At 45.0% G+C, this 16,745-nt stretch overlaps 1 protein-coding gene across 1 annotated transcript in view; it reads right to left on the bottom strand.

Moving 5' to 3' along the window:
- Nucleotides 1-13,954, bottom strand: part of sult4a1 (sulfotransferase family 4A, member 1) — a 59,466-nt gene extending 45,512 nt beyond the window's left edge. The window contains exon 1 of the mRNA XM_041216161.1: nucleotides 13,772-13,954. Within this exon, the coding sequence (XP_041072095.1) occupies nucleotides 13,772-13,940 (169 nt within the window). The 5' untranslated portion in view covers nucleotides 13,941-13,954. The remainder of the gene's footprint in view (nucleotides 1-13,771) is intronic.
- Nucleotides 13,955-16,745: the final 2,791 nt, after the last annotated feature.

Below are 16,745 nucleotides of genomic sequence, written 5' to 3'. Positions count from 1 at the left end.
GTCACTGCTGTAATGTAGGAAATGCAACTGCCAATTTGTATATGACAAGGTTTTACAAACAGCAATGAGATATATGATAAGATGATTTGTTTCAATGCTGTTGGTTGAGGGATAAATATTAGCCAGGCACTATCTTTTGAGTGGTGCCATGGGATCACTTAGCCACATCTGAGGGAGAAGACAGGGTATTGGTTTATGTATCATTTGAAAGACGTGATAATAGATAATGCAGCACTCCCTCATTTATGCAACGAAGCATCAGCCTGGTTTGTGCACTCAAGTATCTGAAGTGAGCCTACAACCTTCTGACTCAGGGACATGTACGCTACCCCTGAGACAAAGCTGACAACAGGAAACAAGTCGTGTAGGCATGACATCAATTTTGGGGAACCTCAAAGACACATAATTGCTCTAGGATCTCCAACAGAAAAGCTAGAAGGTTCTTGACCAAATTGTTTACAGTAATAACAAGAATTAAATAATTCCTTAACATAGAAAAATGTCCAAGTGGTCACAGAGGTATGATCAAAGAAATGGACACAAGTCCTAATGTCCTTTAAGGAATTAAATCTGTCATCCTTACCTGGTCTGGCCTAACCGTGTGACTCTAGACCCACAGCAATGTTTTGAAATGCTTCTGAAATGGCCTAGCAAGCCACTCAGTTGTATCAAACCGCTATAAAGTCACAAAAAAGGAATGAAACTGGACGGACCACCCGGCATCGACCTAGGCACCGGAAACAACAATGGCAATCACAGCCCTGTCGAGCCTACAAGGTCCTCCTTACTAACATCTGGGGGCTAGTGCCAAACTTGGGAGAGCTGTCTCACAGACCAGTCAAGCAACAGCCTGACGTAGTCATCCTCACAGAATCATACCTTACAGGTAATGTCCCAGACTTCACCATCACCAACCCTATGTCCTGTCCCGCAGGCAGGACAGACCCAGCAGAGGTGACGGCACAGTGGTATACAGTCGGAAGGGAGTTATCCTGGGAGTCCTCAACATCGACTCTGGACCCCTTGAAGTCTCATGGCATCAGGTCAAACATGGGCAAGGAAATCTGCTAATTACCGCATACCACCCTCCCTCAGCTGATGAATCAGTGCTCCTCCATGTTGAACATCGCTTGGAGGGAGGATTGAGGGTGGCAAGGGTACAGAATGTACTCTGGGTGGGGGACTTCAATGTCTAGCATTAAGAGTAGCTCGGTAGTACCACTATTGGCCAAGCCCTAAATAACACAGCTGCTAGACTGGGTCTGCGGCAGGTGGTAAGGGAACCAAAAAGAGGGAAAGACATTCTCGATCTCATCCTCACCAATCTGCCTGCCGCAGATGAATCTGTCCATGACAGTATTGGTAGGAGTGACCACCACGCAGTCATTGTGGAGACAAAGTCCCACTTTCACATTGAGGATACCTTCCAACGTGTTGTGTGGCACTACCATTGTGCTAAATGGGATAGATTTCGAACATATCTAGCAACTCAAGACTGGGCATCCACGAGGCGCTTTGGGACATCAACAGCAGCAGAATTGTACTCAGCCACAATCTGTAACTTCATGGCCCGGCATATCCCCCACTCTACCGTTACCATCAAAACAGGGGATCAACCTTGATTCAATGAAGGGTGCAGGAGGGCAGGCCAGGAGTAGCGCCAGGCATACCTAAAAATGAGGTGTCAACTTGGTGAAGCTATAACACAGGATTTCTTGCATGCCAAACAACATAAGCAGCAAGTGATAGACAGAGCTAAGTGATCCCACAACCAACGGCTCAGATCTAAGCTCTGCAGTCCTGCCACATCCAGTCATGAATGGTGGTGGAAATTAAATATCTCACTGGAGGAGGCTGCTCCACAAATATCACCATCATCAATGATGGAGAAGCCTAGCACAACAGTGCAAAAGATAAAGCTGAAGCATTTGCAACAATCTTCATCCAGAAGTGCTGAGTGGATGATCCATCTCAGCTCCCTCCAGTGGTCCCCAGCATCACAGATGCCAGTCTTCAGTCAACTCGATTCACTCCACGTGATATCAAGAAACGGCTGAAGGCACTAAATACTGCAAAGGCTATGGGCTCTGACAACATTCCAGCAATAGTACTGAAGACTTGTGCTCCGGAACTTGCCACGCCTCTAGCCAAGCTGTTCCAGTACAGCCACAACACTGGCATCTACTCAGCTACGTGGAAGATTGCCCAGGTATGTCCTGCACACAAAAAGCAGGACAAATCCAACCCATTAGTCTACTCTCGATCATCAGTAAAGCAATGGAAGGGGTCATCAACAGTGCTATCAAGTGGCACTTGCTTAGCAATAACCTGCTCACTGATGCCCAGTTTGGGTTCCGTGACGGCCACTCAGCTCCTGACCTCATTACAGTCTTGGTTCAAACATGGACAAAAGAGCTGAAGCCTCTCGTGGTGAGGTGAGAGTGACTGCCCTTGACATCAAGGCAGCATTTGACCAAGTGTGGCACCAAGGAGCCCTAGCAAAACTGGAGTCAATGTGAATCGGGGAAAAACTCTCCGCTGATTAGAGTCATACCTAGCACAAAGGAAGATGGTTGTGGCTGTTACAGGTCAGTCATCTCAGCTCCAGGACATCACTGCAGGAGTTCCTCAGAGTAGTGTCCTAGGCCAACCGACTTCAGCTGCTTCATCAATGACCTTCCTTCCATCATAAGGTCAGAAGTAGGGATGTTCACTGATGATTGCACAATATTCAGCACCATTCGTGACTCCTCAGATACTGAAGCATTCCATGTCCAAATGCAGCATATCCATGCTTGGGCTGACAAGTGGCAAGTAACATTTGCACCACACAAGTGTCAGGCAATGACCATCTCCAACAATACAGAATCTAACCATTGCCCCTTGACATTCAATGGCATTGCCATCACTGAATTCCCCATTATCAACATACTTGGGGTTACCATTGACCAGAAACTGAACTGGACTAACCATATAAATACAGTGGCTACAAGAGCAGGTCAGAGGCTAGGAATCCTGCAATGAGTAACCTCACCTCCTGACTCCCCATAGCCTGTCCACCATATACAAGGCAAAAGCCAGGAGCATGATGGAATACTCTCCACTTGCCTGGATGAATTAAGCTCCCACAACACTCAAGAAGCTTGACACCGTCCAGGGCAAAGCAGCCCGCTTGATTAGCACCACATCCACAAACATTCACTCCCTCCAACATCGGTGCATAGTAGCAGCAGTGTGTACCATCTACAAGATGTACTGCAAGAATTTATCAAGGCTCCTTAGACAACACCTTCCAAAACCATGACCACTACCACCTAGAAGGACAAGGGCAGTAGTTAGATGGGAACACCACCACCTGGAAGTTCCCCCCCAAGTCACTCACCACCCTGACTTGGAAATATATTGCCATTCCTTCACTGTCGCTGGGCCAAAATCCTGAAACTCCCATCCTAACAGGACATGTACTGCAGAGTTTCAAGAAGGCAGCTCACCATCACCTTTTCAAGGGCAACTAGGGATGGGCAATAAACGCTGACCCAGCCAGCAAAGCTCACATCCCATGACTGAATAAAAATAAGCCCGGGCTATTAGATGAGGTAATCATTGACCTGAAATGTTAACCTTTGTTTTTCTCTCTCCACAGATGCTGCCAAGCCTGTTGAGTAAATCCTGTATTTTCTATTTTTATTTCAAATTTCCAGCATCCAGAGTATTTGCTATTTTGTAAAAATTAAGTTTGGAGGTGTCAAAAGTCCAGATCACATTCCTATAGCAGATAGGCAAAGGCAAGTGATGTTATAGAGGTGGTTGGAGGTAGTTTTTCTGTCGGAATGTATATGGGGTCAGAAGCTCAGCCTGTGGCTAAGGTTGTAAACAATCCATTACAGCCTGAGGTGAAACTCTGAAGGGACAAAGAATCAGTGACAGGAGAACTGAGTTTGTGGCATGGAGAAAAGTGCTACTAATCCAAAACTGGGTTTTGGACAGAGATCCTGGGTCATTATGCTGCCAAGATGCACAAAACACATACAATTACTTCTGTGTATTTCAGCACACATCATATAATGCATCCGATAACATATCATAGCCCACAGGAATGTGGAAATTTTGCTGAAATCAATATAATTTTTTTATATGTAGTGACTAATGTCATGATTGGGAGCTGGTTAGCTCAGTTGGCTAGATGGCTGGTGTATGTTTCAGAATAATGCCAACAGCATGAGTTCGATTCCCATTCCAGCTAAGGTAGACAAGGGTCCTGCCTTCTCGCCCAACCCCAGAGTATGGAAGGCAATGACAAACTACCACTGACAAAAGCTGCCAAGGAAATGGCTCAGGATGAAGAATCAGCAGACAAAGAACCAAAGTCCTGCCTTCAGGCAGAGCACCCATGTATGTCATAATTCTTTCTTCAAAATGATTCCTTTACAATATGTGGATTTCAGTCTAGGAACTGCATACTCTGAAATGGTCCTCTCAACATGCATGGTACAGTAATTGTATTCCAATAAAGAATGAACCCTTTTCCCCAAGAACTGCTACATTACATGAAAGAAATATAATTAGGTGCAGGCACTGCTGATTTCAGAAGAAAAATTGTTTATTACAAATTCAATAGAATGATAGATATGGTGGACGGGGAAGATGCAGTGAATGTAGCATACATGGACTTCAAAAGGTATCATACAGCAGGTGAGTGGAGAAAATGAAGGAGCATGGAATTAGAGAAGGGCAGGAAATTAGATTAAAACTGGTTAGTAAAGAGGAAACATAGTGGGAGACAAGGTCAACTTCCATGCATTTGTGACTTCCGAACCTGCCTCCCTGCATACTTTGTGGACTTAAGATTTTATATATTACTGGTTTTTATTCAGGGCTATTTTAAATTACCAGCTTTATTGGCTGTCTGCTTTTTCTGAAAATATTAGTCAGCTTTTGCTAGTTTCCTATTTTGGCATGCATATATATGATGCGATAAAATACACCAGAAAGTAAACCTATATAAAAAGTTAGTGTAGACAAATTCTTAAGCTAACTTGAAACTTCACTTTGAAATATTTTTCTCTCCATGAATCAAGGTTTAAACTGATTTTACATTTTAAAAAATATTATTCATAGTTTTTTGAGCGAATTTTGTATTTATCAAGGTGTTATCATCATCATATGTTAGCACTGGGAACACTTTCTCATTTCAGGCTCCCATTGCCTACATAGAACACTTCTAAATCAAGAATAAGATAAGCATCTGCACAACAATGTTTCCTTTGCCTTAAATTCACCCCCTACTATGAAGGAATACCCAATATGTTTTTTCCCCCTATTTCTAGACCAACATTCCTTATGGCATCATTGAATAAAATAACCAGTTGAAGATAGTTTTCTGCTGTGAGCCAATGCACAATTGAGACTACCCAAACTCATTTATCTTACAGCAAACAGACAGAGAGGGCTCCCTTGCTGTCAATCTGGTCTAGATTCAAACAGTTTTCAGAAGTGACAGAAAAGTGTGCTAACCCTCTGCACCATCCACAGCCCTTTGCATTTCAAATTTCAAAATCATTGATTTTTATTTTGACATTGGTGAGTATTTGGCATGAAAATAATAAAGAAAGGAGTGTCCAATCATGATGATTTTTAATTTGTTGAGTTCAGCTAATTTCACACTTGGGTTAATTGTATACAGAATCCATCAATAATGTGCTTAATCCTGCAATATACACGCATTTCCTCGTTTCAAGAAACTGTGGTCATTAGAAGGGTAACATTTCCAATAAAATCACTGAGGGAAAAATTTGATACGAACATCTTCAGTTTAAATCTCACATTGTTAACAATAATTTCCTGCATATAATATTGAAAATGCCATTTTGAATGGAATTATATTATTACATGCACTGATGCAGACTCACATCATGCCAGTCCTGATTCTCATGGCTGTGTCATTAATGAAGAGCAAGTCCAGATTTACTTGTGCTTTTAATATGCAAACCAATGAAGTAACCATACAGAGCATGAAAGAAATGATGCAGTTTCCCCAACAGTCGGGTCTAGTTAGGCTTGGAGGAACATTCATGGAGCATAGTTTACAAATAAGCTCCTGTTAAATAAATTGCTTGCTTTGCAGAAACTAGCCTCATGGTGAGCTACTATACTTCCACTTCTGGTATAAGGGGCTGAGGCCACTTGAACATGGCTAATGTGATAAGTATTTCTGACAGGGTCTTATTAAATGCAGAAAGAACACATGGGAGCTTGACCAAGCAAAAAATAATAACTAATAGAAAATAGCACAGATTTATCTAGAGAAAACCTGAATTGCAAGGGGAAGACATCATTGTAAATAGGAATAGCGTAAAAAATGTTGGAAAGTGGAATCCAGGTTATTTAATGGAATGTTCATCCAAAACATGGCAAGTTAACAAGAGACAACAGAATATGATGTTGCTACTTTACATGTAAGCAATAATAGGAATCTGTTCCAAATGCCAGGATGTAGAGTGATGTCCATCTAAAATCTGTGCCCTGAAAGTTTAGACTAACAAGAAAATTGATCCTCACTAATTCTCTTGTCAATGATTGCAAGTTAATGCAAAGGTAACTTGATAATTCAACCAAAACCGCAATATCTTGAAACATTCTCAAGGCTGCTATTTTAAAGGCCAAGTTACAGAGAAATGGTGGTGTTATGAAAAAACCTGCAAAGACCATTACAGGGAAAAACTAGCTTGAAGATGTTACCAATTTACAGCCAGGCAGAAAGGCAACTGACAGAATGACTGTAGATACGTGGTCATTCAGTTCCTCAGGCATTTCACTTCAAGGTAACATTTTCAAAAAAAAAGAACCTTGTGTAACAAACAAAATATAAATTAAATTCAACCAACATAGGCAAGTGGAATAAAGGATATTAACATTCAGAGTGCATTCACATGAAATTTTCAATGTCACAGTGAAGCTGTTCCTGGCTCCAGTGGCACTGAAGATAATGTGGAAACAAGGTCAATGGAAGATTGAATAGATCACCCAGACTGACTATGGAACCCCTGGTTTCAGACTCAAACCGAACAACTTTAGGGGAGATGGTGGCATAGTGATAACATCACTGGACTAGTAATCCAGAAACCCAAGCTAATGCTCTGGGACACAGGTTCAAATTTCACCACAGCAGCTGGTTGAAATCAATTAATAAATCTGGAATATAAAGCTAGTTTCATGGTTACCATTACTGAAACTATCATTGATTGTTGTAAAAGCCCATCTGGCTCACTAATGTCCTTTAGAGAAGGGAGTCTGCCATCCTTACCTGGCCTGGCCTACATGTGACTCCAGAAGCACAGCATTGTGGTTGACTCTTAACTGCCCACTGAAATGGCCTAGCAAACCACTCAGTTCATGGGCAGTTAGGGGTGAGCACACAAAGAGAGGAAGAATACGAATAAGATTTAATCTATTCCCAACCGGTTGTCCCCCTGGGATGAAAATGATAAAAATATTTTTTGCGTCTACAGAAGTAACCAAACTGTTTTATATACATATCATGTTATGAACAGGGGCAGGATGTCCCCTAAAGGCTTCAGGATCCCAATTTCAGGATCAAATAGCAATCAGAAGCCACATGGTGTGGGAAACAGTCACCCAGCAGAGATTATTCCTGAATTGGCCAATTAGCATTCAGAGGGTTGGCTCACCATCCAATTCAGGCTGATGGGTGAGCTCTAAAAACTGGAGGCACTCAAGGACAGAGAGAGAGAGAGAAAGATTCAAGATAGAGGTGTCCTCTCTCCAATTTATTTATTTTTTTAATTTAAAAAAATCCCCTCAGCAGGTAAGCCACCATTGTAATGGGAAATCCCTCTAAAGGCCCAGTGGCCACAGCTGAGGCCAGGCACGCAGGGAGGTCTGCAAAGCCTGCCTAGAGTTGTGATCCCGTGATCTCTCACTTGGAATTTGCCTCCTGGCTTGTTCCCCGACTCCTCAGGGAGCCTGTAGGATGAATTCCAGTCAGCCTCTGACATAGGCCTTAATTGGCCTTCAAAAATCATTAAATGGCCAGTCTTGCTTTTTCCAATCCTGTCTCCAGGAAAATGCCCCAGGGGCAAGACTCTGGCAAAGGCACTAATTTTCACTCTTGCCCACCTGCCTCCATGCTTACGCCCATAGGGAGCTAAAAATCCTGCCCCATGTTTTGGAGGTGTCAGTGCAAACCGGCCTTTAAGTGAACTCTGAGTAATTGGCCCAGCATTTGCTTACAGAGTGCATATACGCCATAGAACATTTTTATAATTAGAAGGGATATCCTTAAATTCAGAACTGTACTCATATAAATCCCATCTTTTTCCTGACTTCAAATGGACAAGATGTCTGAGGCTGCTGTTATACTACCACTTCTACATTGAAATGAACTGCAGCATTATCCCTTGGGTCAGATCTGTGATTTCTTCCAGTGGTGGGGGTTTCAAACCTGTTCCACAAGTTACAATATAACTCAGATCTGCCCAAATTTTGGTGCAGTGATGTGCACAGTATGTCTTACGACTCTGCAGATAACAAATTCACAACAGGATAACAGCAAATAAGAGCAAAGCAATTAAAAATCAATGTTCCCACCTTTTTACTATGCTGTGCTCAGGAACACATTTCCAATGCTTACAAGGCATTGCAGCTGCAGAAACTCTATATAAGCTCTATGAGTCGGGGAACAAGCCAGGAGATACATTCCAAGCGGGAGATCACGAGATCACAACTCCAGGCAGGCTTTGCAGACCTCCCTGCGTGCCTGGCCTCAGCTGTGGCCACTGGGCCCCTTTAGAGGGAGTTCCCACTACGATGGTGTCGACCTGCTGAGGGGATGTTTTAAATTTAAAAACTAAACAAGTTGGAGAGAGGACACCTCTAGCTTGAGTCTCTTCCTCTCTCTCTCTCTCCTCGAGTGTCTGCTTCCATTAGGTGGAAGTTGTGTAAACCGGCCTCCAGGTTTAAATAGAACAATGGTGGGTTAGTAAAATATTAGTCTACATCCCAATAGGTACTGGTTTCAGACTAGCACATTTGATATTGCGGCCTTTGACGTTATATTTTGGATTGGCTTTGTAATTGTCTGGGACAGATAGTCAGATGTAACACCTGCTGTGGTCCCATTCCACCACCACCAATCCAATGAATGTGTCATATGACATGCATACCAAAGCTATGGGAAAAGAGAGATCGGTATATAAAGGTGCTGCCTGCTGGACCTCTTCTAATACCCAGCCTATGCATTGTGATCAAGTACTGTAATGAGTAGCCAGTAACTCAGCATTAATGCCTCTTCAGTCCTGATTTTAAGATTACATTTTTCAAAGCCTATCAGCCACCAGTCTATCACTCCTCTCAATTTCTGCCATCTCCCGAATATTACCAGGCAGATCCTTTCCAATATATTCTGTAGTTCACCATGTTTAACCAACTTAGATGATCTTGGGGGTATGTATGTGGGGAGGGGAAGACAGCATCTGGTGTCCGGTAGAAGTGACCTTTGCACAACATATCCTAGAGAGGTGGGGGAGGGATACTAGGCACAAAATGGCATGGATCATAGGAACAGCAGTAGACCATTCAGCCCCTCGAGCCTGTTCCGCCTTTCAAATTAGAACCTGTTTTCTTATTCATTTATGGGATGTGGAAATCACTGGCTAGGCCAGCATTTACTGTCTGTCCCTAATTGCTCTTGAGAAGGTGGTGGTGGTGAGCTACCTTCTTGAACCACTGCAGTCCCTGTGGTGGAGGTACATCCACTGTGCTGTTAGGGAGGGAGAGTTCCAGGACTTTGACACAGCGACAATATTTTAACTCCATTTACCCACCTTGGTTCTCTAACCCTTAATAACTTGCCAAACAAAAATCTATCAGGATATCAAGAAACAGCTGAAGGCTCTGGATATTGCAAAGGCTATGGGCCCTGACAATATTCTGGCAATAGTACTGAAGACTTAAGTTCGTGAACTTGCCGCGCCTCTAGCTAAGCTGTTCCAGTATAGCTACAGCACTCTCATCTGCCCAGCAAAGTGGAAAACTGCCCAGGTATGTCCTGTTAATCAAAAGCAGGACAAATCCAACCTGGCCAATCACCGCCCTATCAGTCTATTCTCGATCATCAGATAACAGTGCTATCAAACGGCACTTGCTTAGCAATAACCTGCCCACGGACACTCAGTTTGGGTTCCGCCAGGGCCACTCAGCTCCTGACCTCATTACAGCCTTGGTGCAAACATGGACAAAAAGAGCAGAACTACAGAGGTGAGAGTGCCTGCCCTAGGCATCAAGGCAGCATTTGACAAATTCTGGCATCAAGGAGCCCTAGCAAAACTGGAGCCAGTGGGAATCAGGTGGAAAACTCTCCACTGGTTGGAGTCATACCTCGCACAAAAGAAGATGGTTGTGGTTGTCAGAGGTCAATCATCTCAGCTCCAGGACATCACTTCAGGAGTTCCTCAGGGTAGTGTCCTAGGCCCAAGCATCTTCAGCTGCTTCATCAATGACCTTCCTTCCATCCATAAGATCAAAAGTGGGGATGTTTGCTGATTACACAATGTTCAGCATCATTTGCGACTGCTCAGATACTAAAGCAGTCCAAGTCCAAATGCAGCAAGAGCTGGAAAATATCCAGGCTTGGGCTGACAAGTTGGAAGTAACGATCGTGCCACACAAGTGCCAAGCAATGACCATCTCCAACAAGAGACAATCTATCATCCCTTGACATTCAATGGCATTACCATCGCTGAATCCCCCACTATCAGTATCCTGGGGGTTACCATTGACCAGAAACTGAACTGGACTAGCCATATAAATACTGTGGCTACAAGGCCAGGTCAGAGGCTAGGAATCCTGCAGTGACTAACTCACCTCCTGACTCCCCCAAAGCCAGTCCACCATCTACAAGGCACAAGTCAGGAGTGTGATGGAATACTCCCCACTTGGCTGCATGAATGCAGCTCCAACAACACTCAAGAAACTTGACACCATCCAGTACAAAGCAGCCCACTGGATTGGCACCCCATCCACAGATATTCACTCCCTCCACCATCGACGCATAGTGGCTGCAGTGTGTACTATCTATATGATGCACTGCAGAAACTCACCAAGCCTCCTTAGACAGCACCTTCCAAACCCATGACCACTACCATCTAGAAGGACAAGAGCAGCAAATAATTGAGAACACCACCACCTGCAAGTTCCCCTCCAAGCCACTCACCATCCTGACTTGGAAATATATTCCCGTTCCTTCATTGTCGCTGGGTCAAAATCCTGGAACTCTCTACCTAACAGCACTGTGGGTGAACCTACACCACATGGACTGCAGCGGTTCAAGAAGGCAGCTCATTGCCATCTTCTCAAGGGCAAATAGGGATGGGCAATAAATGCTGGCCTAGCCAGCAATGCCCACATCCCATGAATGAATTAAAAAATGTATCAGTTTTGACATTTTCACTGAAACTGGCCTCAACAGCTTTTTGGGGGAAGCCAGTTCCAGATTTATACTATCCTTTGTGCTTTTTGAATAGCCTAGCTTGAATTTTAAGGTTATGCCACCTTGTTCTGGTCTCCACCAACAGAGAAAATAGTTCCTCAATCCACCTGTCAAATCCTTGAATTGTCTTAAATACCTCGATTAGATCACCCCTTAATCTTCAATACTGCAGGGAATGCAAGGTCTGTGCAACCTGTCCCGATAATTTAATCATTTTTCAAACCGTATCATTCTGGTGAATCTGCACAGCCACCTTATCTTTCCTGAGATGGTGTGTCCTGAGGTGAACGCTGTACTCTAGATAGGGTGTAACTGCTGTGGCCTAACTTCTACCTTTTTGTATTCCTGCCCATCAAAATAAAGGCTAACATCCATTAGCCTTCTTAATTATTCTGGTACCTGTTCACAAGTTGTTAGTGATATCTGTACAGGGAGTCGTAAATCTGACTCCTCCACAGTTCCTAGCTTATCATTCAGAAAAAAAACTAATATCTTTCTTCAGACTAAACTGGGATGACACAGTTCCCAGCACTGAATTTCATCTCCCACAGTTTTGCCCATTTAGTTAATCTATTAATACCCCTTTGCAACAATTTGTTCCATTTTACACCACTCATTGTGCTGCCTAACAGTGTTCACAGCAAACCTGAATACAAGACTCTTTCTTCATTAATCCAAGTCATCGATAAGTGTAGTGAAAAGCTCAGGCCCCACTGAAGATTCCTGAGGCACCACTAATCTTACCCTGCTAATTGAAGTACATACATACTACCCTAACCATGCATCTTGTGCAATGGGGATGAGGAGACATGTAGTTTTGGGGATGAGTGGTGACGTCTTCTGAGGCATGATATATCCTGGTGGATGGGGTGAAGGATGATGTATCCTGTGAAAAGGGAGAGAGCAAATGAATCCTGTGGGGCTGGGCAGTAGGAGATGTATCCTAAGAGTGGCGGGGGAAAGAGGGTAATGTATCCTATGGGGGAGGGGGAGGTGATGTATCCTGTTGAGAAAGGATGTATACTTTGGGGTGTATTCTGAGGGGGGGGGAGAGAAGTTGTATGGGGGAGGAGGGTGACATATCTTGAGGGGAGAGGCATCCTGGGGACAGGGTGAGTGATATATGGGGGAGGGGGACGGTGGAGTGGATGATGTATGGGAAAGGGGTCATGTATCCTGGAGGGAGAGGGGTGTATCCTGGGGGTTGGGTTGGGAGTGGTAGAGTGGGTGGTGTATGAGACAGGGTGGTGTATTCTGGGTGGGGAGGTAGAGTGGGTGATGTATGGGGCAGGATTTTGTATCCTGAAGGGAGTGGAGGGGGTGATGTACGGGGAAGGGAGTGTGTATCCTGGGGTAAGAGGGGTGTATCTTGGGGGATAGGGGTGTGGAGTGGGTGATGTATGGGGAAGGGGGTTATATCTTGGGGGTGTGGGAGTGGAGTGGGTAATGTATAGGAGAGTTGTTGTATCCTGGAGGGTGGGATGGGTGATGTACAGAAGAGGGGGGTTGTATCCTGGGGGCTGGTGATGTGTAGGGGATTCCTGGGGAGGGGCTAGTGGGTGATGTATGGGGGGTTGTATCCTGGCGGGTGGAGTGAGGGAGGGGATTGTATCCTGGGTTATGTATAGGGGAATCCTGGGGAGGGGGGAGTGGGTGATGTATGGGGGGGGGGTGCGGTTGTATCCTGGAGGGTGGATTGGGTGAAGTATGGGGGGGAATTGTATCCTGGAGGAGGGTGGGGTGGTGGATGGTATATGGGGGGGGGAGGGGTTTGTATCCTGGAGGAGGGTGGGGTGGTGGATGGTGTATGTTTTGGGGGGGGGGGGGGGGGGGTGATGATGTATGTTGGGGGGGGTGGTGAGGTTGTATCCTGGAGGAGGGTGGGGGTGGTGGTTGTATCCTGGAGGAGGGTGGGGGTGGTGGGTGATGTATGGGGTGGGGGTTGTATCCTGGAGGAGGGTGGGGGTGGTGGGTGATTATGGGAAAGTGGGGTGTGTGTATCTTGGGGGTGAAGTACGAGGGAGGGGTGATCTATCCTGGGAGCCGGGCTGTTAACACTATGTTTAATGTGAGACTCTCGAGTTGTGGAGCGAGTTGATACAATGGACAGGGTCAATATGCCGACTCCAAGACGCAAATCCTGGCCGCCCCCCCCCCCCGCCCCGCCCCGCCCCTGGCCGCAGGGACCCCGGCTTTGATCGAGCTGGAGCGGTGTGGGCTGAGGTGGGGTGCGGTGGGGTGATGGGGAGGACAGAGAATTCCTACCGGATTTGGGGTAAGTGACGATCCAGATGTCGCTCTCCCTCACCGGGAAGTTGGCGATCTCCTCCATCTTCCCCCTGCAGAAGGGAGGCAGCCGGACTCCATTGTACTCGAAGTATTTGCTGTCGAACTCTCCCGGGGTGCTGGGGGTTTCTGCCTCACTCTCCGCCATCCTCCGGGGCTCGGGCTCCAAGGCTGGCCGAGGGGGTGGGAAGCGGCCTCACCAAACAGCGGCTCGCCCTGCCTGCCGATCCGCCTTGCTCCGTCCGCCCGCTCCGCTGCTACGAGCCGACTCCTCGCTCAGCATCAGCACCGGCTCCAGCATCCTCCTGGCAGCTTAAAGGCGCACACACCAGCCCCCAGCCAGACTCCGCCGACAAATAAAACTTCCCCGCCCCCGCCCATCCCGCGGGTTTTTCCCTGTATACAATCTGCCGTAAATATCCTTCCTGTGGCTGACTTTAAATCAATGATTCACTAACTTCTGCTTGAAAGGTGGAACAATCATTATATCTTGGTATTTGAAATATATGGTCAAGACAATTTAAAGTGCCTGAATTACCTATTGCACCAGTCTTTCCATAGACCGTGTGAATGTGCTCTTATCACTTATTCCACCCAATCTGGTGAGGAAAGTTTCTCTCTGGCTCCTAAAAAGCTATAATATGTCCAGCTTTAGGATAAGTATTCACAACCAAATGCATTCAAGATGCATCTGAGTACTGGGATCGCATTATTAATACCTGCTTCACATTGACTGGAAACTTATCAAACATACAGCACAGTAGGATGCCATTCGGCCCATACTTCCTGTGTCAGCTCTTTGAAAGAGCTATATAATCCGTTCCACTCTCCTGCACTTTCCCCACAGCTCTGCATTTTTCCCCTTTTCAAGTATTCAAGTGACCTTTGAATCTACTTTCAGACAGTGCATTCTAGACCATAACTACACACTCATGTCCCCTCTGCTTCTTTTGCCAATTACATAAAATCTGATTCCTTTGGTTACCAACACTTCTGCCATGGGAAACAATGCTTCCCTATTTACTCCCTCAAAATCATTCATCATTTTGAACATCTCTATCAAATCTCCCCCTAACCTTCTCTGCTTTAGGGAGAACAACACCAGTTTCTCCATTCTCTCCACATATCTGAATTCTATCATTTCTGGTACCCTTCTAGCAAACCACATCTGCACCCTCCTCAAGGCCTTGACGTCCTTCCAAAAGTGAGATTCCCTGAATTGGATACAGTACTCTGGCTGAGGCCTAATCAGTGATGTGTAATGGTTTAGCATAATTTCCTTGCTTTTGTACTTGCTGCTTCTGTTCATAAAGCCAAGGATCCCATATATATTTTTTAGCAACCTTGTTAACTTGCCTTCAAAGATCTGTTTAAGTACACCCTCAGACCTTTCTGTTTCTATACCCACTGGCCAACCCCGCACCCCCCCACCCCCCGCCACTTCCGTGGATCACCAGCTTGACATGGTGGAGAGGCTTGTGTGCTCCGCTTGACGCTTGAGCAATGCGTCTTTACTCCTGATAGAGTCACCCATGCTGACAAGGTTGGGGGGATGGTGTGTAAGATTTTTGGATTCATAACCACAGATAGGCATTTGACTATTCATAAGTAATTTTAGGGTAGTTTATTAAGAAGCAACGGATTAGATAAGATGCATCAACTAATCAAACAGAAAAAGTGTATGACCCATGACGGTTGAGAGCAGTTTACCGATCCCAGAGGATGAGCAGACGGTTGGCATACAGTGTGTGTTGATCTCAGTACTTGTGATCGCAGCATTCTGCTCTCTAGTTGAAGTGTCAGGGAATTCTGTCCTCGGTCTTCCACCTGTCCCTCTTCTTCCTCTTCAATCTGAGGAAGGTGCCTGCCTGATGAGCACTGCCACCTCATCAGGACCCAGCCCCTGTGCCTGAGCACTTGTTAATGTACCCTTTCTCCAAGGGCTGGTCGCTTATCCATTGTCAGTCATTTATTCAAACCCTTCTGACCAATAGATACAGAACAGGTATCCAAACTGTCAGGATGATTACCATCCCTCCTGTTCATCATCCTGCTCAAGGTCAGCCTTTTAGTTTATATTATGTTGAGGGTGATATTCTGGTCCTTTCTAAACATTTGCATAGATATTTGGGTGCACAAGATACCATCCTACCAGCTTAGGAATGTCAACATAGCAGCCTGAACCAAGTAACCTTGAGTTTCCAGGGACTGTTTATACATTGGAGCGTTTACAAATTGTTTTTCTAGAGAGACAATCAATGCTCTTTAGCTAATCTCATGAAAGTTCCATACTATGCAGAAAATACCCATTTATTAAAGACCCCAATTACTTACAGTTCCCCACTTTGAGAAGGAAATATCCTTATTGACTTCTGACAACTAATTTTTAGTTAACACAGCTATTTCTAAAATATAAGCTGTTTCCCTCATTTCTTGATTAGATATCTTGGATAACATATTAAAGCTACTAGAATTATCTGATTACTTGGTTTGGCGCTCCCCACCTGCAGATCTTACAGTGCCAGACTAAGTGTGGTCCAAAAAACCCTCAATAGCAGAATAGGCGAAGGAAGATTGTGCATCTCATTAGCTGTGAAGGCAGAAGAAGCGGCAAGGTGGTCCCAGTCCTCTTGGCTTAACAGGTTACTGAAATCTGACAACCAACCCATCAGAATTGTGCAGACAGTGACAGCGCTCCAAGGTTCTCACATTAAACAAATTCACACACAGTCTTCTAACAGGGCCCATTTGCCAAATTTTGGGGTGATGGAGAATTAGGAACTGCTACAGGGTTGTGAACCTGGGAGTTACTAGTCAAGAAACTGCACACAGGAGAGAGCTGCATGAAGGTCATTGGACATCTATGTTGGGACAGAGGTGTCTTTGGGCAGTGTTATGATCCAGCAGCTGGTAAAGCTGAGTTATTTAAAAATCCCAGAGGGAAACTTTAAAC

Source organism: Carcharodon carcharias, chromosome 21, assembly GCF_017639515.1.
Source record: "Carcharodon carcharias isolate sCarCar2 chromosome 21, sCarCar2.pri, whole genome shotgun sequence".
Lineage (NCBI taxonomy): Eukaryota > Metazoa > Chordata > Chondrichthyes > Lamniformes > Lamnidae > Carcharodon > Carcharodon carcharias.
This window is presented reverse-complemented; position numbering and strand designations above follow the sequence as displayed.